The sequence below is a fragment of the Zalophus californianus genome, chromosome 8 (assembly GCF_009762305.2).
Source record: "Zalophus californianus isolate mZalCal1 chromosome 8, mZalCal1.pri.v2, whole genome shotgun sequence".
NCBI lineage: Eukaryota > Metazoa > Chordata > Mammalia > Carnivora > Otariidae > Zalophus > Zalophus californianus.
The window spans coordinates 60,704,424-60,727,055 of NC_045602.1; the positions used below are offsets into that span (position 1 = coordinate 60,704,424).

The 22,632-nt window shown below is 43.8% G+C and overlaps 2 protein-coding genes across 9 annotated transcripts in view; one reads left to right on the top strand and one right to left on the bottom strand.

The window, feature by feature from the left end:
* USP34 (ubiquitin specific peptidase 34) overlaps positions 1-5,444 on the top strand; it is a 267,250-nt gene extending 261,806 nt beyond the window's left edge. For 4 of the 8 annotated variants that reach the window (XM_027621746.1, XM_027621747.1, XM_027621745.1 and 1 more), the window contains 4 exons: positions 240-380; positions 486-629; positions 1,642-1,801; positions 1,994-2,619. In XM_027621746.1, coding sequence (XP_027477547.1) covers positions 240-380; positions 486-629; positions 1,642-1,801; positions 1,994-2,601 — 1,053 coding nt within the window. In that variant the 3' untranslated portion in view covers positions 2,602-2,619. Of the gene's footprint in view, positions 1-239; positions 630-1,641; positions 1,802-1,993 lie in introns of all 8 variants that reach the window. The other 4 variants (XM_027621741.1, XM_027621742.1, XM_027621744.1 and 1 more) reach the window with 3 other exon arrangements.
* Positions 3,865-19,441, bottom strand: LOC113937466 (activator of 90 kDa heat shock protein ATPase homolog 2-like). Its single transcript, XM_027621750.1, is given in 10 exon segments — positions 3,865-4,061; positions 4,215-4,262; positions 4,963-5,065; positions 5,468-5,559; positions 6,276-6,380; positions 7,380-7,416; positions 7,418-7,492; positions 9,520-9,599; positions 17,653-17,849; positions 19,136-19,441. Coding segments are annotated over 10 exon segments (984 nt in total). The 5' UTR covers positions 19,216-19,441; the 3' UTR covers positions 3,865-3,894.
* Positions 19,442-22,632: the final 3,191 nt, after the last annotated feature.

Consider the following 22,632-nt stretch of genomic DNA (forward strand, 5'->3'; position numbering starts at 1 on the left):
CATTTTGCCCTTCAGACTTGTTACAAGTCTCTTCCTCTTACACTCACCTGTAGAGTCTAAGTGCGGAAGATTTAGTTTACTGGGAGGACAGTTACTTAACTGAAAAGTTCAGTAGACGGAGTTAAAAGTGACTTCTCTAACAGGACTTAAAATGACTTTGGATGTTCATCATAAGCAGTGTGTAAGCCTTGCAGTTATTTCTGTGCTCAACCATCAGTACTTCTTCTCCCCCACTGTAGTCTGCTATGTCAAAAAATTGCATCAAGCTTTTGTGTGAAGATCCCGTTTTTGCAGAATATATAAAATGTATCCTAATGGATGAAAGAACTTTTCTGAACAACAACATTGTGTACACATTCATGACACATTTTCTTCTAAAGGTATGTCCTACTTTGGAAACTCAATGTGTTACTTCCAGTGTGTTAATGGTTATGTTTTCCTCGTGTTGGTCTTTTGGAGATTTTTTTAAATTTCTTTTTTTCCAGGTTCAAGGTCAAGTGTTTTCTGAAGCAAACTGTGCCAGTTTGATCAGCACCCTAATTACAAACTTGATAAATCAGTATCAGAACCTGCAATCTGATTTCACCAACCGAGTTGAAATTTCCAAAGCAAGTGCTTCTTTAAATGGGGTAAGAATTGAGGTGCCTGGCTGGCTCAGTCGGAGGAGAGTGTGACTCTTGATCTTGGCATTGTTTCAGCCCCATGTTGGGTGTAGAATTGTTTAAAAATGAAATCTTAAAAAAATAAATGGCGTAAGAACTGTGGAAGGGAATAGTCCTGTACTTCAGTACTTTCCTTAAATCAACTCCAAATTTGGCTTTAGTATGATTTTTACTGTAACTTATTCAAACTCTGAAAATCACATATGATGAAAAACCAAATTCTTTAAAAATATGTTTGCTCTATGCCTTTGAAGTATGTAGTACACACTTTTGTATTACCTTGGAAGACATGAACAAATGTCATTAAATGCTTAAGGGCAATAAGATCACCAAGAGGGAGACATTGCCTTTATCTCTACTTGTTTACACTTTTTGAAAACATTACTTGTGATATTCCTATCAGCTTATGGTTCATAAATAACTGAAACAATCAGATTAATGATCTACTGATTATAAAGCCAGTTAAAACAAGGGAATCCGTTGCCTTAAATAGATATCCATGATGGCTGGGTCATACAATAATGGAATGCTAGCACCTGTCCAGCAGCATTTTACTGCTTCCCCAATAACCACTTGTTGCTTAGATGCCAGAATAGATTACAGAGCTGAGCAAGAATGACCTTACTATGTGACTTGCACCAGAAATCAGCATGTTTGAGGAACTATGATATCTAGATTGAGGCCTTAATTTCTCATGGATAATTCAGAGCTTATTTTTTAAATCCCTATCTTTTTTTGCCTTTTTCATTTTCAGAAAACTATGTGAGTCTTCAGTCTGACCTAATTAGTGGCATGATACATAAAATAATGGTATTAATGACTTAGAACCAATAAAATACAGTAGTACCCTAATCCTGGCTCTCTAGTTTTAGCATTCTCTAAAAATGCCAGAGAAACCAGAATGGATTCCTGGGAAAGTAAACAACTGTGTCAAAATGTTAGCTTTAGAATTTTAAATGTTCCTATCTGGGTTTTATAGGATCTGCGGGCACTTGCTTTGCTCCTGTCAGTACACACTCCCAAGCAATTAAACCCAGCTCTAATTCCAACTCTGCAAGAGCTTTTAAGCAAATGTAGGACTTGTCTGCAGCAGAGAAACTCACTCCAAGAGCAAGAAGCCAAAGAAAGAAAAACTAAAGGTTAGCTTTCTGGACTAATATTAATTACCTTTAGGGTGGGAGAGGGGAAGAATACACTCGGTATAACTGACTTTACAATAGCTGTCTGTTCAGTTGGGTCTCCTGCATATAATGCTAAAAAGAAAATCTCCTGCAAACACCCCCAGTGTGATCTTAATGACTCCTTTCAGAGAATGATGTTCATTTTCACAGATGATGAAGGGGCAACTCCTGTTAAAAGAAGGCGTGTTAGCAGTGATGAGGAGCACACTGTAGACAGCTGTATCAGCGACTTGAAAACAGAAACCAGGGAGGTCCTAACCCCAACTAGCACTTCAGACAATGAGACAAGAGACTCCTCAATCATTGATCCAGGAACTGAACAAGATCTTCCTTCCCCTGAAAATAGTTCTGTTAAAGAATATCGAATGGAAGTTCCATCTTCGTTTTCAGAAGACATGTCAAATATCAGGTCACAACATGCAGAAGAACAGGCCAGTGATGGTAGGTTTGAAGACTGTAAAGAATTTAAGGACCTCCACTGTTCCAAGGATTCTAACCTAGCTGAGGAAGAATCCGAGTTCCCTTCTACTTCTATCTCTGCAGTTCTCTCTGACTTAGCTGACTTGAGAAGCTGTGATGGTCAAGCTTTGCCCTCCCAGGACCCTGAGGCTGCTTTATCACTCAGTTGTGGCCATTCCAGAGGACTCTTTAGTCACATGCAGCAACACGACATTTTAGATACTCTGTGTAGGACCATTGAATCTACGATCCACGTGGTCACAAGGATATCTGGCAAAGGAAACCAAGCTGCTTCTTGACATTAGATGTAGCATGTCTACTTTTAAGGTCCCCTCTCCCCCCAATGCTGTTTGTATAAGTTTTGCTTATTTCTGTTTTTGTGCTTCAGTTTGTCCAGTGCTCTCTGCTTGAATGGCAAGATAGATTTATAGGCTTAATTCTTGGTCAGGCAGAACTCCAGATGAAAAAATTTGCATCTTCAGTATACTTTCTAAAGGGCAATCAGATAATGGATATGTTTTATGTAATTAAGAGTTCACTGTAGTGGCTTTCATTTCATATGGCTGTCTGGGAGGAACAGGGTTCCCTGGCCCTGTACAATGTAATTTAAACTTACAGCATTTTTACTGTGTATAATATGGTGTCCTCTGTGCCAGTTTTGTACCTTATAATAGAGGCAGATCGCCTCCGATCGCTGTGGTTCTTATTATCAAAATTAAGTTTACTTGTATACGGAACAACCACAAGAAATTTGATTCTGTAAAGAATCCTCTTTAGCTGTGGCCTGGCAGTATATAAATGGTGCTTTATTTAACAGAATACCTGTGGAGGAAATAAAGCACAGTTGATGTAAAATTAATTGTTTTATTTTTATTGACATGACTGATTGCTATTCTGTGCACTTAATTAAACAGATTGTGATGACTTTTCATTTGTTTACATTTAACATTGCTTTAGTCTTCTCAGATGAAAGTAATGAGAAAACTGTGAATGGGAGGGAAGCACTTCTCCATTATATTCTCTTTCATCACAGTAGTGGCGGCCCAAAAAGTCACTTACCCCAGAGCCTTTCAGGCCTCCGCCCGGAGTGCAAATCTGCTGCGAGGAGCAGCCACGTGACGTGGCCCAATGCACCTCACATCAACATGCTTCTGAATGCAACACGCTGCTGCTTTGCTACCTAAGAGTTACAGACCTTAAAAACCCTGAAGTAAGATAAAGGAATAGTATGGACGTGCCATTTATTTTTTGTCTGCCTAAACTAAAAATACAGCTGAAAGTAGCTTGCTAGAACAAGCTTTAGTGGGAAACGGCAACCATCTGTCCCCAGAGGCTCAGTCTCTTCCCAGAGGAGCAGCTATGGGAGGTAAGGTTAATACTGACTTTCCAGGTTGCTTGCTACTTTTAACCCAATGAGAGTCTAGTAGTAAAGATTCAAACAGTGCTTTGAATTCTGTATAAGCTCATGGATTTCACCCAGTATAAATTAAGAGTGTTTTCTTTTTTAAAAGGAGTAATGGGGAAGAGGTAAACTTGACACTTTTCCTGCTTACAAAAAGTAATACCCTATAAAAATCTTCTAATTCAACCATTTAGGGTTGGGTCAGCTGCAGTAAACCTTTTATTTCTTCAAAATGCTGCTTCTGCCAACAGAATTTCATGCTCTCTTCTTTACAGACAGGAACTCCTGTACAGTCTAACTGCAATTCAGTTTGCCCTGGAGTAGGCACAAAACTCAGTGCAACTGTTGCATAGCGTTCTGGAAAGAAAATAAGAAGCTTATTACTACATTACGAAAAGGAAAACTGTCCATACAGTGCTACTCTTTTTTTAACAGCGTGTCGGGGGCTGGGGTATGGGGGCAAGCTTGAGTGTTTCTAGACTCTTACAACAAAGGATACTAGTAACATACCTTCTGGACAGTTCCTACATCTCCATTTCATGATAATCTTTTTGTCAACTAAAAACAAAAGGGAAATCCCCTTAATACAGCTTTTAAAACTTCCAGCAATACAGGAAATCCCTAAGCACTAAAAGTACTGAACGAACAATGGTACAGTCCCATCTTCCAGGTTATACAGCAGGGCCACTGAAAATCCACTGTTCCTGTGTGCCAAAACGTCCTTAACAGCACCAACCTCAAGGACAGAAGTGCAGTGACATTGGTAACCCAAACAGAACTGAGGTGTCGGGGCTGAGGCAACGCAGACCCTAGTGATTTTATGCTTTAGGTGGCCGAAATGTGAAACTTGTAGAGCAGGAGTTAAGAATTCTAGTTCCTTCTTCTAAAACCATAAGAATTAGCACAATTACCATGCAAACTCAGTCTTCATCTTTATCATTACTTAGTATGTGTAACATTTTTTATTTGTTCTACAACCAAGTATACATACTTAATAATGTTCTCAAAACCAACTTTATAATCTCCAGTTTCTGTGAGCCCAGATAAAAAAAAAACCAAAGCAAATTAAAAAGAGCATGGATTTTAAAAAGCAATACTGGGGCGCGTGGCTGGCTCAGTGGGACGAGCATGTGACTCCTGATCTTGAGGTCATGAGTTCAAGCCCTATGCTGGCTGTAGAGATTACTAAAATAAAAATAAAGCAGTATTAACAGAAGAGTTAGTCCCAGCTTACTTTTTAACCCTAAAGATCACTTACCAATTCTGTAATATTCACCAGTGATGTTCCCATCAAACATTAGGAATTCCCCTTCCTTTTCAGCTTCTAATACAGCAGGAGATTTAGAAAATTTTTGCACCAACTAACCAAGCAAAACATATAGCAGACATGTTAGTCCAGCGTGCCCTATCACCTTTTAACCTAAATGCAAAGTATTAACAATTAAGGTAGGTGGGTTTTTTTTTTTTTCCCTTTTCCTAATTCTGAATCTGTAGCTTTTACGTAGAGCTTTCTCTCCTCTCCCTCAGAGAGAGAAAACTCGGTAATGTATCTCCTAAATGTGGATCTGTTTCCCCAAACTGCCCATCTTTTAACCCCTTGAATTTTTTTAGAAGTTATCCTAAAGACTTCTATCACCACCATTCTAGATCGCTTCAATTGTAAGAACATGGCCATATGGGAAATGAAAAACCAGCTCCAGTTCTCAGTGGCACACTGTCTCCCAGTGTCAGCACTGAAGATCCTAGCTTGGGAAGTTACTTACATCTTTCATGGTGAAGACGCTGTACAGTTGCTCTGTAGTGGCGTCGAAGAGTTCCGTCATGTGCAGCGCCACAGTGGGGATCTTTCTCCCAACCCCATTGGAGATGAAGCCTGGATCTCAAGAAGAGAAGAGGTTCCGAAGCATAACTAGCATGCCAGGGATCAAACTACTTAGGTTTTAAAATTCAGTCTTCCACTCTTAATAAAATACCAAGATGTCCCCAAATTTCACACTACCCTTTTCCAGACACATGGAAATAGCAAGAAAAACCTTTTACCACCACCAATCCTGGTTACTGTGAAACAGCTCATTGTTCCTATGAGCTCTTGGACTTTGTTCTACTCCCAGGCCATCGCTTAACACCCCAAATCCTCCTTGGACATGTACATAATGGCCCAGAGGCATAAAGATGAAAGACAATAGCACTTAAGGCCAAAGGGTGTCAATTCCCCAACACCAGATGCCAAGGATGGGACCTAAAACCACCCAATCTGAAAGTCTGGAGAGGTTTTTCCATTGTGGTAGGTGAACCTCAAAGTTGCCTGGTTTTATAATCTGTTGCCTACCAAAGAACCCGCCTTTGGAACATGGTCTTGAACTAAATTCAATATTTATCCCACAAGAAGGTCTGTTTATATAAAATTCCCTTCCATCAACAAGGACAGAAGTCTCAATTTATCATTTCCCCTCAAAATGGCAAGGGATGCAAAGATGGATGAACCGGCCCACCTAACTAACCTTTACAGTTCATCATTTAGGGCTTTGAAGCATCCTCATTAAGCACTTCCTTTTCCCTCCCTACATACTGGCCCCAGAGGACATACCTGCAAGGTGTTCTCACTCAGTTTCCTTTCAACTGTCGGTTCCTGGGTTGCCATGGCTTTCGCTGGTAAAATCATTTCCATTGTAAATTCTAAAAAGAAACATACAGGAAGTGGTTTAAAAAAAAAATTCTTTGAGCACCACCAGTAAGGCAGAAAATCCAAACAACTTAGAAGAAAATAAGACAATGGATATTTATAAAGAATTCCTTTATCATTGAGAATTTCAAGGCCATATCATGTTTTTACATATAAAATTAATTTATGAACATGAGTTCTATAGCAACAAATGCCTTTTCTTTTTTTAAATGCCTCACTTTTAGTTCTTGATAAAAGACTGGTATTTTCAAATTGTTTTCCAAAAAGCTCAATTTTATAAAACTACTAGCTTTATGACCTTCACCTACTGTCAAATCCAGACACTTAATTGCTTCACCACCACCTCACAAAGCTTGGCCTTCCAGTATTCAAGCCTGTGGGCCAGCCGACACCTAGATACTCCAGTAACAGAGTCCAAGGATGAGGTGCAGACATTCAGGCCCCACTGTTCATTTTGCCTGGCAGGTGACTAACTTAGGGAAGAAGACAATAACCTCACTTCTACGCAGTGTAGATATGATCTAGGTAAATCTCAACTCTATCCGCGATATCTTTCATTCCTTCACTCATTGATTCAACAAAGATTTATTCATAAGCACCTACTATGTGCCAGGCATTGTGCCAGAAGCTGGAGCTACAGCAGTGAACAAGACACACACCTTCCATGCCCCCTTAGAGCTTACATTCTAGGAGCGAAGATAAACCTTGAACAAGTAAATTATACAAACTGAATAAATTATCATTCCAGAAAACTCTTAGTAATTCCATAGGCAAAATAGTTCGCGATGTGTACAATACCAATAGTCACTAATTGTGGGCTTACTCATGACTGGCTCCCAATCTCCAGACTACAGTTTATCCTGCAGCATAAAGAGCTGTTTCTGAAGCCTTAACAGACATCACCCTAACCTGGGAATCCAGACCACAGTACAGAGCATAACTTGGGTAAATAGAAAAGGGACCCTCTGGTTCACAAGGGTTGCCTTCTTTACCCATCTTAAGTGCCTTCAGGTAATCTCCAAGGGCCTCCCCTGACCCTGGCGGTGCCTGCAGTTTTCATAAGATCCTTCAGTATATCCACATCTTTCTTTTTACTCACATTGACCTACGAATCAGAAAAATACAAACCTAAGAAAATCTGGTTTGATGTACTCTCACAACATCAGGACACGTGGCTGGGAGAAGCGCTGTGATGCTGGGGGAGGGGGAAGAAGTGGATATAAGAGATAACGCCAGGTTTCTTCACAGACTTTGAGAAGCTGTGAGGGTTTTTTAATCAAAGGTCCATTGACTGGGTTGGTGGCCAAATCTGGAGTGGACTTCTTAGAAATGTGAACCCCTTAATTTGCATATAAAATGTTATGTGTATATGTGTATGTATTATATTGATGATATAGTCACCCCATGGCTTTTATCAGGGTCTAGAAATGCGCTGTCCAGTATGGTAGCCACTAGCCACATTTGGCTATTGAGCACTTGAAATGTGGCTGGTCTGATTTGAGATGTGCTAGAAGTGTAAGATAATACACAACAGACTTTGAAAGAATTAATACAAAAAGAGAATGTAAAATAATCTCAATAATTTTGATACTAATTACATGTTAAAATGGTATTTTTATATATTTGGTTAAATAAAAGTATTAAAGTTAATTTCACCTGTTTCTTTTAACTTTTTTAATACGGCTACTAGAAAAATTTAAATTCCGTATGTGGCTTGCATTGTATTTCTATTGAACAGCGCTGGTCTAGAACCCCAAAGCCAGTGTAATTAGGAACATCAAGTTTCCATAATAATGTGGCCTTGGGCTACACTTTGTTGATGCGGAGGAAAATTGGGAAAGGAAGAAAGGAGGAGGGGGGAAAGGGACAAGAGGAGAGAGTGGTGAGAAGGGGGCAAGACGGAAGAGGGAAGCATCCGAATGCCACTCTGACTCTGAGAATGCGTCTGTGGTAGTCTCAGAATGAAAAGAGGTGTTGGTTTGAAATATTTAGCGTTCCTATGAGTCACTTGAGCTGGACCTGGTCCCAGGTCATGGGTCCCAGTTTGTCCTGTAATGCCGCCAAGGGTTGAATCTAAAAGGCCAGTTTAATATGCTGATGAAAAACTTTTCAGCTGGATCTGAATACAGTGAAGTGAAATCACAGCCCTGAAATACGGCAACCACACGTCTGAAGATGGGTCTGAGAGAGCCCCACTTTTATGGCATTTTATAACCTTTACTAAAGGCCAGTCGTAGGCATGTAGCTCAGTATGGTTTAGTTTTTCTTTGTTAAGAATTCACATTTAAGTATGTTCACAAATCAAAAAGACCCTCTATCAAACTATCTTAGTTTGGAAAATCGACAAATGGTACAAATGGTCCCCACCCCCGCCCCCTACCCCCAACTCCCCCCAACCAAGTTTTTCAGCTTCAAGAGGGGAGTCCCTGAAAACCAAGTCTGGGAGCTCCACAAAGTCCACCTCTCAGGAGAGCTAGGAGAGCCAGTCAAAAGCAACGGGCAACTAACTAGTTTACCAAAAACCATGCAATATAACTGAAAGAGAGGACAACTAAAAGCGGAGAATTTTTACCACTAACGGGAAACAACAAAGATGCAGAAACAGGGCGCCTGGGTGGCTCAGTGGTTAAGCGTCTGCCTTCGGCTCAGGTCCTGATCTCAGGGTCCTGCTCAGCAGGAAGCCTGCTTCTCCCTCTCCCACTCCCCCTGCTTGTGTTCCCTCTCTCACTGTCTCTGTCAAATAAATAAATAAAATCTTAAAAAAAAAAAAAAAAAGATGCAGAAACAAAACCCCATTCGCCCACCTGGGCATCTGCCTGAGCACGCTTCAGTCCATACACAGTCACATCTACCTGCTACCAGCCTGGAGTCATACATGCATCTGCGCAGGCGCCACACCTGGGATGAGGGGCAGTCTAGGGCTTCTGGGCCTTCCTCTTCTTCCTACACCGCTCTGTTCCACACTCCACACTGCCTCCCACAGTACAGCACACCTTCTTGGCAAACAAACCCTACACAATTCACCAAAACTACCACATAGGAATCATAGAATCTATTACAGTTTTTCAAATGCCCAATATTATATAGCAGAAGCTTGACCTTTTAAACAAAATAAACTAGCAGATACCTCACCTCAGTGTCATCTACTTCATTTTCTTCAGAAAGGGTGAGTATTTCAATCACTCCCTTGTGCTTTGCACCAGATTCTTTTAATTACACCTAAAATGAACAAAATACGTTCTTCAATCACAAAGTAACAACTGGTTTATGCAAAACTGCCCACCCCCCTCACAGGGTGCCACCACAGAGGATGACAAGGCAGGCTCAAGGCTTTGCCACCACACAGGTGTTCTCCTAGCCCCCAACAGAGGTAAGCGAACAAGGAAGGTGGAGGTAAAACCTGGCCAATGAGAGTGCACACAAAACTAGGGGCCGGGTGGAAGGATGAGGTCAGAGGAAGTGGGCCTTTAACCAATGCTTTTGTTTTCCTCCCCCAATATTCTTTACCAGGTCAAAGCAGGATAAAGGGCTGTCTTGAAGAGGAGTCACATAAAGGATGGAGGCCAGAAAGGGGCAATGAGGTCTAATCAGGGAAAGCATGAGGGGAGACAGGTGGCGGCTTGGGGAAGTTGTGCATGGACTCCACGTAGCTGGGTTTCCTTCAATACCAAAGTGCTGATTTCAGGGACATCAAGATGGCAACATAGGTTATTCCTGACTTTGGGTCCCCGCACAAGACCAACTAGCAGCTATCCATAGACGAGACACCACTGTGGAAGTCCCAGAGTGCACCCTTATGGACCAGAGACAAAGGGCCAAATGAGAAGGGTAGGAGAAGTGATAAAACTGACCAAATCACCCCTCCCTCTTGCCAGCACAGAGCTGTGGTTTCTTCAGGTGGAAAAACATCCAGGTCCCCTAGCATTGGGGGATGCTTCCTAGAAGGTCCATCTGGATCTCAGCTCCCAGGGACCACTGGGAATCAGACAGAAGCGGGGCAGGACTTGAAATAACCAACACTCAAATCTTGTTGGAACGTGTTCCTGCTACAGCAGAGCATGAGCAAAGATCCTGGCCAGTGACTCCGCCCTTCTGCAGAGTTGAGCTGGCAGCCCTATGTGGCTAGGGAGCTCAGTTGGTGATTATGCCTGATTAGGGTCCCTGGTGATTGGACTGAAACCAGCTGTGGAGCCCATTCTACTGCCCCCACCCAGGCAAGAAAGCAAATCTGCAGCCCCACTCAACCGCTGGTGGAGCCTCTCATCATCCGGACCATACGGGAAGCCTGACCAGAGAATCTGGGCAGCCACTGAGCCCATCCTCCAGCCCTACTTGGGCAGGAAGCCAAACCAGCAGCCCTGCCCAATTGTTGAGCACAGTCTCTGGTCCCACAGAACCAGGGAGCCCAAACAGTAACCCTAAGCAGCCTTGAAGCCTAGCCTACAGACCTGCCCAAATGCTAGACACAGCTTCTGGCTTTGTCCAGACAGAGAGCCCAGACAGTGACTCCACCCAAACACAGAGTGTAGTCCCTAGCCCCAACAAACTGCAGGATACAGCTGGAGGCCTGTCCCCACCAAAGAGCCTGGCCAGCAATGTTGCTCAACAGCAGAGCATAGCCAGTGGCTCCTTGGTCTCCAAGTGAAGCCTGCAGACCTGTCCAACTTTAAGGCACAGTCTGATCACAGAGCACACTGGTCCAATCATGAAGCCCTGCCTGTGGCCCCACCTGAACAGAGTCTAGCCAGCAGAACCATCTGGTCCAGGAGCACAGCCTGAGACCCCATCCAACCAGGAGCAATGGTGGAGACCCACCCATTGCCCTGCTCAATCATAGAGTCCAACCAGTAGCACTGCCCTTCCAGGGAACACATCCAGGGACCAACCCCTGACCAGAGGTAACTGCAAGGCCCATATAGAGGCCCCATGTGACCATGGAGCACAGCCAGCAGCTACACCCCGCTGGGGAGTCCGCCCAGCAACCCTGCTTGAACACAGGAGCCCAGCCAGGAGAGCCCCAACCTCTAACCCTGATCACACTGTGGGCAGTGGCCCCACCCAACTAGAGACCCCGACAGCATGCCCTGCCCACCACAAATGCTACTAGATGACCCACCAAGTAACCCAAATTAAGCTGAATGGTGAAGGTCTTTTCCTACTGAAGCAAACCTGTAAATTCTGGAAAAAGAAATCACTTACATATGCAGATACCAACACAAGGAATTAAGGCTCATGAAGAATCAGGTAAACATGACACCACCAAAGGAAAGTAATAAAGCTCCAGTAACAGATCCTAAAGAAATGGAGATCCATGAACTATGTGACCAGTAATTAAGAATAAATCTCTTAAAGAAGTTTAGTGAACTATAAGAACACACAAACAAAATTAGAAGAAACTGCATGAACAAAATGAGAAATTCAACAAAGAAACAGAAACCACAAAGAAACACAACAAAATCCGGGAGCTAAATACAATGACTGAACTGAAAAATTACATAGAAAGCTTCAACAGCCTAACTGACCAAGCAGAAGAAAGAATTAGTGAACTAGATGTTATCTGAAATTAGCATCATAAAAATATATGAATATATATTTATGAAAATATATGAAAAATATACCATTACCAGTGGTATATATACAGTTAAAGTCAGATCATCTAATATTGCAATGGTGTTGCATAATTCACTTACAACTCTACTTTAAAAGTTAAAACATACTAAAAATAACCATAAATACAATAATTTGTTACTAGATACACAATATGAAAATATGCAAATTGTAATATCAATAACGTAAAATCTGAGGAGGAAAGAAGTATAAATTTCTGTATGCTACCAAAGTTGTTAATAGTTTAAATAGCATGTTATAAATATATTCCATGTAAGCCTCAGGGTAACCACCTGAGGAAAACTAGTAGGTATGCAAAAGATTATGATAAAGGAGTGAAAGCATACCACCACGAAAGGGCATCAGATCATGAAGGAAGATAAGAGAGGAAGCAAGGAATGCAGGATCTACAAAACAGTGTGAAAACAATTAACAAAATGGCAAGTGTAAGTTCGTACCCATCAATAATTACTTTAAACATAAATGGATTACATTCTCCAAAAGACAGAATGGCTGAATGGATTAAAACAGAAAAAAAAAAAAAAAAAACAAGATCCAACAATATGCTGCCTATAATACAGAGAATCACTTTAGCTTTAAAAGGATACACATAAACTGGGAGTGAAGGGATGAAGATATTTCAAGCAAATGGTAACCAAAAAAAAAAAAAAATGAGTAGCTACACTTGTATTAAACAAAATACTAAGAAAAAATGGTCAAAAAAAAAAAAACTAAAGAAGGTTATTATATAATGCTGAAGGGACTGATTTATCAGGAAGATCTAGCAATTGTAAATATTTATGTACCCAACATTGAAGCACCTAATATGTAAAGGAAATACTAACAGAACAAAAAGGAGAAATAAGCAGCAGTGCATTAGTTGGGGACTCTATTACCCCACGATCAACAATGGATTATCCAGACAAAAAAATCAGTAAGGAACAGCAGATTTAAACATTATAGAGCAAATGGACTTCACAGGCATATATAAAATAGTCCATTAAACAGCAACAGAATACACATTCTTCTCAAGGATCCATGGAATGTCTTCTAAGATAAATCATGTTAGGACACAAAACATGTCTCAACAAATTCAAAAATACAGAAATTATAGTATCTTTTCCCAAATCATAATGGTATGAAACTGGAAATTAGTAACAGGAGGAAAGCTGGAAAACTCACAAATACATGGAAATAAACAAACATTCCTGAACAACAAATAGCTCAGACAAATCAAAAGGGGAATTTTAAAAATACCTTGAGACAAGTGAAACTAGAAACACAACACACCAAAACCTACAGGATGCAGCAAAAGCAGTTCTAAGCAGGAAGTTTGTAGTGATGAGCACATACATCAAGGAAAAACAAAAGGATTTCAAAAGGATTTCAAATAAAGAAACTAACTTTATGTCTCAAAGAGTTAGAAAAAAAAAAGCCCAAAGTTAGCACAAGAAAGCAAATAAGAAGCATCTATAGATTCAATACAGTCCTTCTCAAAATGGCAATAGAATTTTTCACAGGAATAGAAAAATTCTAAAATTTGCATGAAACCACAAAACACCCCCAACAGCCAAAGCAATCCCGAGAAAGAAGAACAAAGCTGGAGGCATCACAATTCCTGATCTCAAACTTTACTACAAAGCTACAGTGATCAGAACAGTATGGTATGGACATAAAACCGGACACAGAGACCAATGGGATGGAATCAAGAGCCCAGAAATAAACCCATACATATATGATCGACTAATATTTGACAAGGGAGGCAGAAATACTCAGTGGGTAAAAGGTAGTCTCTTCATTAAATGGTACTGGGAAAACTTAATATTCGCAAGCAAAACAATGAAACTGGACCCCTGTCTTATATCACTTACAAAAATTAACTTAATGTGGATTAAAGATCTGAAACCATAAAACTAGGAGGAGGAGAAAACCTCCCTGGCACTGGTCTTGGCAATAATTTTTGAAGAGGACACCAAAAGCACAAGCAACAAGAGCAAAACAAGTAGGACTACATCAACCTAAAAAGCTCCTGCAGGCCAAACAATCACTCAACAAAAGGAAACGGCAACCTACAGAATGGGAGAAAATATTTGCAAACCTTATCTGATAAGAAGTTAATATCCAAAATATATAAGGAACTCATAAAACTTGACAGCAAAAAAAACCCCAAATAATCCCATTAAAAATGGGCAAAGGACCTAAACAGACATCGATGCAAAGGAGATATTCAGATGGATGACAGGTACATGAAAAGATGCTCAACGTCACTAAGCATCAGGGAAATCAAAGTCGCAGTGACGTATCACCCCACACCTGCTGGAATGGCTAGATCAAAAAGAGACAACAGGTGTTGGCGACAATGTGGAAAACAGGGAACCCTCATGCACTGTTTGGCAGGGATGCAAACTGGTGCGGCCACTGTGCAAAACGGTGTGGAGTTCCTCAAAAATTAAAAGTAGAACCACCATATGATTCAGCAATCCCACTTCTGGGTATTTATCCAAAGTTAATAAAATCACCATCTCAAAGAGACATCTGCACCCTCATGTTCACTGCAGCATTATTTACAGTTGTCAAGACATGGAAACAACCTACATGTCCACTGACGGATAAACAGATAATGTGATACACACACACACACACACACACACACACACACACACACACACACACGTATATTATTCGGCCATACAAAAGAAGGAAATCCCGTCATTTGGGACAAGATGGATGGACCTTGAGGGCATTATGCTAAGTGAAATGTCAAACAAAGCCAAAACTTATATGATCTCATTTGTATGTGGAATCTAGAAAAACCAAACTCCTAGAGACAGAGAGCAGATTGGTGGTTGCAGGGAGTCAGTGATGTGGAAGGTGGTCAGAGGACACAGAGGTACAAACTTCCAGTTACAAGAGTAAGTTTGGAGGATGTCATGTACGGCTTGATGACCACAGTTAACAACACTGTCCTGTATATTTGAAAGTTGCTAAGAAAGTAAATCTGAAAAGTTCTCCACATACACACACAGAAACTGTACAATATGAGGTGAGGGATGTGTTAAATAACCTTACTGTGGTAATCATTTCCAATATATATATATAAAATCATCCTTAACCCTATACAATGTTATAAGTCAACTGTGTCTCAATAAAGGTGGGGAAAAATTAAAATAAAATTTAATTAAAAAAAAAAAAAAACCCAGAACGTTGACTCTTCCCCAGAGGGCCCACTTGCCTCTTCTGGGACTCACTGCCAGAGGAGAAAGCACAAGCAGTCAGGGCAGGCCCTATTCAGCCTGCCCTCTAGCTGCTGCCCTGGGTAGCTTGGTCTCACCTTCCAAAGGAGGTTGCGGCTGCTTTGAGGTGAGGGAGACCATGAGCTTCCCTGGGACCCTCAGAGCCCGGGCCTGGGGGGGGGGGCGAGTAGAAGGTGCCAGACCCTGCTATGATCCAGCCAGCTGCAGACAATGAGGGAGCAACTGAGAGCAAACCCCTAGCCGGAAGTTTCCAAGGCAGAAGTGGACTTTTCTGATGCTTCCTGAGCACCTCCCTGGGCCCAAGCCTGGCTCAAGCAAAGCAGCCAACAGGGTGGAGGCTCACGGCCAGCTTACTGTGGGACTCTCTGACCCAACTCAAGAAAGGAGCAGACTCCTGAGCAGAGGCCCAAACTTTAACTCAGTACAATCTTCTAGAATTAGATCTCTCCCTCTCTCCTCCTCCTCCTTCTCACCTCTGTCTTCACATCCATGATTATTTCAACAAGTATTCACTGAGCACAGAATGCTGACCAGCCGGGAACTAGGCATCACAGGAGAAACTTACTCTTTCAACAGGCACACAACATTCCAGACAGTAGTCTGGACCTGACCAAATACCTACAGAATGGAACAACACAAATGGCCATCAACTGATGAACAGATAAACAAAATGTGCTCTATCTGTACAACAGAATATCATTCAACCATAAAAAGGAAAGGAACATGCTACAACATGGATGAACCTTGAAAATGTTATGCTAAGTGAGAGGAGCCAGTCACCTAAATGTGCGACCTCAAAAATAAAAATCCTAGAAGAGCATAGGCAGTAATTTCTCTGACATCAGCCACACATCATAGTAACATTTTTCTAGATCTGTCTCCTGAGGCAAGGGAAATAAAAGCAAAAATAAACTATTAGAACTACATCAAAATAGGGGTGCTCAGTCGGTTAAGGGTCTGACTCTTGATTTTGGCTCAGGTCATGATCTCAGGGTCACAGGATCTAGCCCGGCCTCGGGCTCTGCGCTGGGCATGGAGCCCACTCAGGAATGTCTCTCTTGGGTTCCCTCTGCCCCTCCCCAACTCGCATGTGCTCAAAAAAAAAAAAAAAAAAAAAAGGACTACATAAAAAAAAAAGCCTCCAGGGTGCCTGGGTGGTTCAGTTGGTTAAGAGACTGGGGTCAGGTCATGATCCTGGGGTCCTGGGATCAAGTCCCACATTGGGCTCCCCCTGCTCTGTGGGAAGCCTGCTTCTCCCTCGGCCTGCCACTCCCCCTGCTTGTGCTCTCTCAGTCAAATAAATAAAATCTTGAAAAAAAAAAAAAAGCTTCTGCACAGCAAAGGAAATAATCAACAAAACTAAAAGGCAACCTACTAACTAGGAGAAGATATTTGCAAATGCCATCTCTGATAAAGGGTTAGCATACAAAATATATAAAGAACTTATACGGGGGCACCTGGCTGGCTGAGTCGGTAGAGCCTGTGACTTTTGATCTTAGGGTTGTGAGTTCAAGCCCCATGTTGGGTTTACAGCTTACTTAAAAAAGTAAGTAAAAAAAAAAAAAAGAACTGATACAACTCAACACCAAAAATTAAATAATCCAATTAAAAATGGGTAGAAGACAGGGGTGCCTGGGTGGCTCAGTTGGTTAAGCATCTGACTTCAGCTCAGGTTCTGATCTCAGGGTCCTGGGACTGAACCCCATGTTGGGCTCTGCTCAGTGGGGAGTCTGCTTGTCCCTAACCCTCTGCCCCTCCCCCTGCTTGTGCGTGCTCTCTAATAAATAAATAAAATCTTTTTAAAAAAACCACTGAATTGTATACTTTAAACGGGTGAGCTGTATGGTATGTGATTTAGATCTCAATAAAGCTGATATTAAAAAAAAAAATCATCCCTGCCCTGGGGTGGGAGGGGAACCAGAATAACAACATATTTAAGTAACCATATAAAGATACCAAATATCAGTGCTTTGGGGGAAAATAAAGCAGGAAGAGAGACAGTTCAAAGAAGGGAGCTGCAATTTTTATAGGATAGAGATAGGTGGCTTCACTCAGGACAAAGACCAGAAGGACCCAGAAGAGTCAGCAGGCAGCTGTCTAGGGGAAGAGTGCTCTGGCAGCTCCAGAAAACTCTAAGGCTCACAAATGCCTGGCAGACAAGAGTGCTGCTAAAATCGAAGGGCTCTAAGCAATGAGTGCTGGGAGAAAGGGAAGCCCCCCAGCTTGCTGGACAAGGCACTGTGCATGACAGAAGGCTGTCTGGAACTACACACACCAAATCCAGGGGCTAATGAATGCTAGGCCCCATCGGGAGTTCTAAAAATATCTACTGAAGGAATGAATACTACAGCAGCTGACTCTGCCCCAAGGCTGCCTCCAGCTCCTAGCTGTGCCCGGAGCCCCCCGTTACCTTTCCAGCTCAGCCTGATGTTCCACTCATAGAAGAAAATCAGCTTTCCTTTGCGGCTGCTGCAAGAAGCCTGACCTTCCACCTGCTTCAGTTCACTCATCTCAACGCAGCCAGCCTCGTTCTCCACGACAATGCCCACCAGGAGGTCACGGAGCTTCCCTTTAGACCAGCGGGTGGCATCCCGCTCTGTCCTGCCAGGGACCAGAAGGCAGAGCCGTGAGTGGAGGCCCCAGCTGGTAGCCGCATGCCCAGGCTGGGGCGTGGGGGTAATGCCCGGACCAGCCCAGATCAGCCCACTGCCTCTCAGGCAGCCCTAAGAGCCCTGCCACCCTCAAAGTTCAACCAGATTTCTACCAGATATCTTTTAATATTCCTGCTCAGTTCCTTAAGATATTATTATGCACTATGTAGTGTTTTGTCTTAAAAACACCGGCTTATTCTGGGGGAAAGGGGGCCTAGCAATCCCACCCACTGGAAAATGGATGGGCAAAGCCTGGGCCTTACAAAAAGGTAGTTTTAATTTTAATCAAAACAAGACACATTATCAAGGGCATATATTATCTCATGGAATCTTCCCAAATAAATGTTCCCATTTTAGCGACTGGAAATGAGGTGAGAGAAGCCCCTGATGTGTACACGGTGACAATGCCGGGAAAGGAGAGGCCAGAGCTCCCTCAACAAGCTGCTCCCAGGCTGACGGCTTTACTGTGCCCCGGACCTGCCCCAACTTCGGCTTGACGGCCTTGAGGTACCACAGTGTACCCTCAGTGATGCTGCATCACTTCCTGAAACTGTGCGAGAGCGAGGGAGGCAGAAACAGCCCACGTTCCAGATGCCGTACAAAAAGGATGTGCAATGGTTCAAACTCCTAGAAAGAAGGCAGGGCTCACCCGAGGCCCATCGTGTTGGATGTACAGCTGAGATCCAAATTCACTACATACAGACCGACACACACACACACACACACACACACACACACACACACACACTACTAGCTCCTTTTAACTTCCACACACACACACACACACACACACACACACACACACACACTACTAGCTCCTTTTAACTTCCAGAAACATCAAGGGGGGGGGGAGCTCTTAAGGTCACAGACGGTCAAAGTTGAAGAGGCCAGGCAGATACCATTCATGGGGCCCAGACCAACTTTCAAAAGGAGGAAACTGAAGTCCCACAGCCAATGCAGATAAGCACCCCCACCCCCATTCCCCGTCTCCAGACTCCGCTGAGGCTAATCACAGCCGCTCTTTGAGCCGCTGGTGGAGGAGGGAATCCTCTGTACCTGTGCGGGCCCCGCCCCACAGAGGGAGCGCCGCGGCCCGGGAGGCGCCGGAGAGGCCGGGCCACCGCACCCCGCAGCGCACTGGGAGCCGTCTGCTCGCAGAAGGGCCCCACCGTCCCGCCCGCCCCTCGGGAGGGAGGAGACCCGAAAGCCCCGGCCCCGGCCCCCGCCCGGCCGCACCAGTGCCAGTTGTTCACGTTGGTCCCGTCCTCCCGGGCCTCCACGATCCAGCGCAGGTCCCCCTGGCCCCACTTGGCCATGTCTGAGCTGGCGGCTCGGCCTCGGCGGACCGCAAGGAAGGGCCGCGGCGCGGGCTGCCGTGCGGCTCCGTAGCGACGTTTCCGGCCTCCGAGCCTGGAATCGCAGCGTTCGCGGCGCCCAGAAAGTGCCAGAAAACCCCGCCCCCCGCGCCGCCCAGCCCCACTGCGGGGCGCGGAGGAAGCGGGAGCCTGGCCAGGGCTCCGAGAGGCAGGGTCGAGGGGGGAGGGGCCGGAGAGGCCGGGAGGCCGCCAAGGTCGGCGCGGGGGGTGCGGGATCCGGGAGGCGGGGCTGACGGGGGCAAAGGCGTCCGAGACGCGCGGCTGGGGAGGGGCGCAATCCGGGAGCCCGGGCCTGCGGCGGGACTTGCAAGCGCAGGGGTCACGAAGGGGGAACCTCGGCCGCCTGCGAAAGACGCGGACGCCGTTTAAGGATTCATTATTCTCATTGCAGTGGCCATTTTCAGTGCTAGCCAGCAGAGCAGTGAGTAAGCGACACCTGAGGGCGGTATTGGGGATGCAGCTGGCAGGCTGTCACCAGCCGCGCTAACTGTGCTCGGCGCTGGAGCATGCGCCGCAACACTGGATCGCGCTGTTTGCGCGCCCGGGTCCGAGAGCGCCCACGGTGCGCTGCGGTCTGCGCTGTACGCGCTCTCTTCACACCGTACTCATATTCCGTTCCTGCAGAGTTGGTTCACGCTGGTTCTCACGCCTTTCCAGCACCTGTGCAAGTAGCACGAGCTACGAAGTTCTGAGTTACTTCAGGGAGGTTTACATTTTATTCACGTAATAATCCTTCATGGATGACCAAAGAATGTGATTGCAAGTGCATATTATTGCAGCTTAACGCAATTTTTTAATCATTAAGCGGATGCTGATGATTCCTTTCACGAATTTTCACCGTCCTGCAAAAACTGCACCAACTATAGGGGAAATGATGGAGGTATCTATGAATATTTATTTAGCAGGGAAAACGGATAATGACAATGAATTGTGGAAGTACCTGACTCTAACTTTCCCCTGTGGTGACCTGTCCTTTGCCTGTGGGCTGCGCTCATCGAATTCACTGGTGGAAAATATTTCCTCCATTTGCTTATTGGAGCTACTACATTCCAACAGCATCTTCCAAAAAGCCGCTTTTATGTAGTATGTAGTGTTTGATCCCCCCCCCAAATTTTTTTTTTTGATTTCACCTTTCAGAGCCTTACTTCACCAAAGGCATGGACACAAACACAAGGTATCGAATAGAAAAGAACAGCAATCCGGTAGTAAATGGGCATCATTTTCTTGTGGATTCACTGTTCCATCTTTTATCCAATTCATAGAGGAGTGCCTGGCTGGCTCAGTCAGTAGAGCATGTCACTCTTGATCTCAGCGTCCTGTGCTTGAGCCCCACACGGGGGGTAGAGATTGCATACAGAGTATTACTAATAGAACATTACATGGTAAGATTTAGATATATATAAGTGTAACCTGGGGGAAAATAAGACATCAGAAAATATACAAAGGCAGAAGCTATAATCACTAAAATTTTCTGTGAACAAAAATATTTTGTACTATTTACACAAAAAATTTATCCTAATGGAAATAATCTTATTACAGTGCAAATGGAAAAGGCATTCTATGTAGATAATTGGTCAAGAATTAAACTGGCCTAAAAGAAATTGCTCCAAAAAGTAATTTCACAAAGAAAATCTTCAGAATTAATGTAATTATTATTAAAATATTTGAGCAGGGAGCCTGACGTGGGGCTCAATCCCAGAACCCCGGGGTCATGACCTGAGCTGAGGGCAGACGCTTAACAGACTGAGCCACTCACGTACCCATTAGAAAAGTCATTCTTAAGAAACTTTGAACAATGGACAGGCGTGGATAAAAAGTGGGAGGAGGGAGATTTTTCAAGATGGAAAGGAGGCCACAGATAGGTATTTGGAAGTGGAATCGATGAGCAGGAGGGATATTGGGAGTGTAGCAGGGGAAGTGTTTTTCAGTGGCTGGGACTTTCAGCTTGGTTAGTCAACATCACCCTGAAAAACTAGAATGGAAAGGGGCTAGGAGAGGGGTTTAGGTTATGACTCTGGAGATCAGCATTCAAGGGACAGGCAGAAGGCATTTCATCATGGAAGCCAAGGCCCATAATAGTGGCTGGCAGTGTTAGATATTGAAAAGTGCAGGTAGGATAAGAAGTTGTTCTCTGTATTTGACAAGAGGGTCCATGGGCCCTTTTCAGAGAGCAGTTTCAGTGAATGATGGGGGCAGAAGCCAGGTCACTGTTGACAGAGGAGTGAATGGGAGGTGAGAAGGCAGAGGGCATCCTCTCAAAATGTCTGACAAGGGTAAGTAAGAGAAATGGAGAGTAGTTAGATGGGGATATGGGATGAAGGGAGGTTTTGCCTTTTCCCTTTAAATGTTTTCATATGCTGATGGGGACTAGCTGGTGAGAAAAAGGTCTCTGTCCAGGTCGTGGGGCAAAGCCCAGAAGCAAGGGGAGGAGAGGAGTCCGGAGGTAGGTGAGGTCAACCTGGGATTGGAAGACCCAGGAGAAAGGATTAGGATGGATGTTTCTACACCAAGCTTGGTTTTGATCGGTTTGATTTCCGGATGGGGAGAGGACAACTTTAGGTGGCATTTTGCCTGCAGCAAAGTGAGGGTGATAACCCTGACAGGCTTTGGGGGAAGAAATGAGAAATGTTCTAAGTATGTCTTTCTTGGGGCGCCTGGGTGGCTCAGTCGTTAAGCGGCTGCCTTCGGCTCAGGTCATTATCCCGGGGTCCTGGGATTGAGCCCTGCATCGGGCTCCCTGCTCAGCAGGGAGTCTGCTTCTCCCTCTCCCGCTCCCCCTGCTTGTGTTCCCTCTCTCGCTGTGTCTCTCTCTGTCAAATAAATAAAATCTTAAAAAAAAAAAAAAAGACTATGTCTTTCTTCCCATCAGCACTGGGGTAAGCCCAAATCATTGCCAACTTTTCTAAACACAACTAACTCCACCACACTTTCTTTGTGTCTAGAGAAAGGAGCTGAAAAGTACATATCCAGGATTGACTCTTCTTACTAGCAATGTTTTAGAGAGTCAGGACTTTGATTCAAGCTTCACATCACAGTAGATCTACAAGCTGCTAAGATTCTGCTGTTGAGAAAGTCATTGTTCTCATTTATTTTTATAATTCTAATGCCTATGCTGCAGTTTAATTCCATTAACATTTATGGAGCCACCAATGTGCACATCTGCCCAAAGCACATGATAGCACGTAGCGCACTGTGTACGGCCATTTGCTCTCAGGCTGTATTATTTTCACTGGCCTGCTCGCCTTGAAGAAGGAGCTCTTCCTTCTCTTTAGCCCAAGGCCAGAGCTGTGCCAGCACACAGTGCAATGCCAGGAGTTGTACGGATGACTGAATGAAAAAAAGGAAAAAATGCTTCTC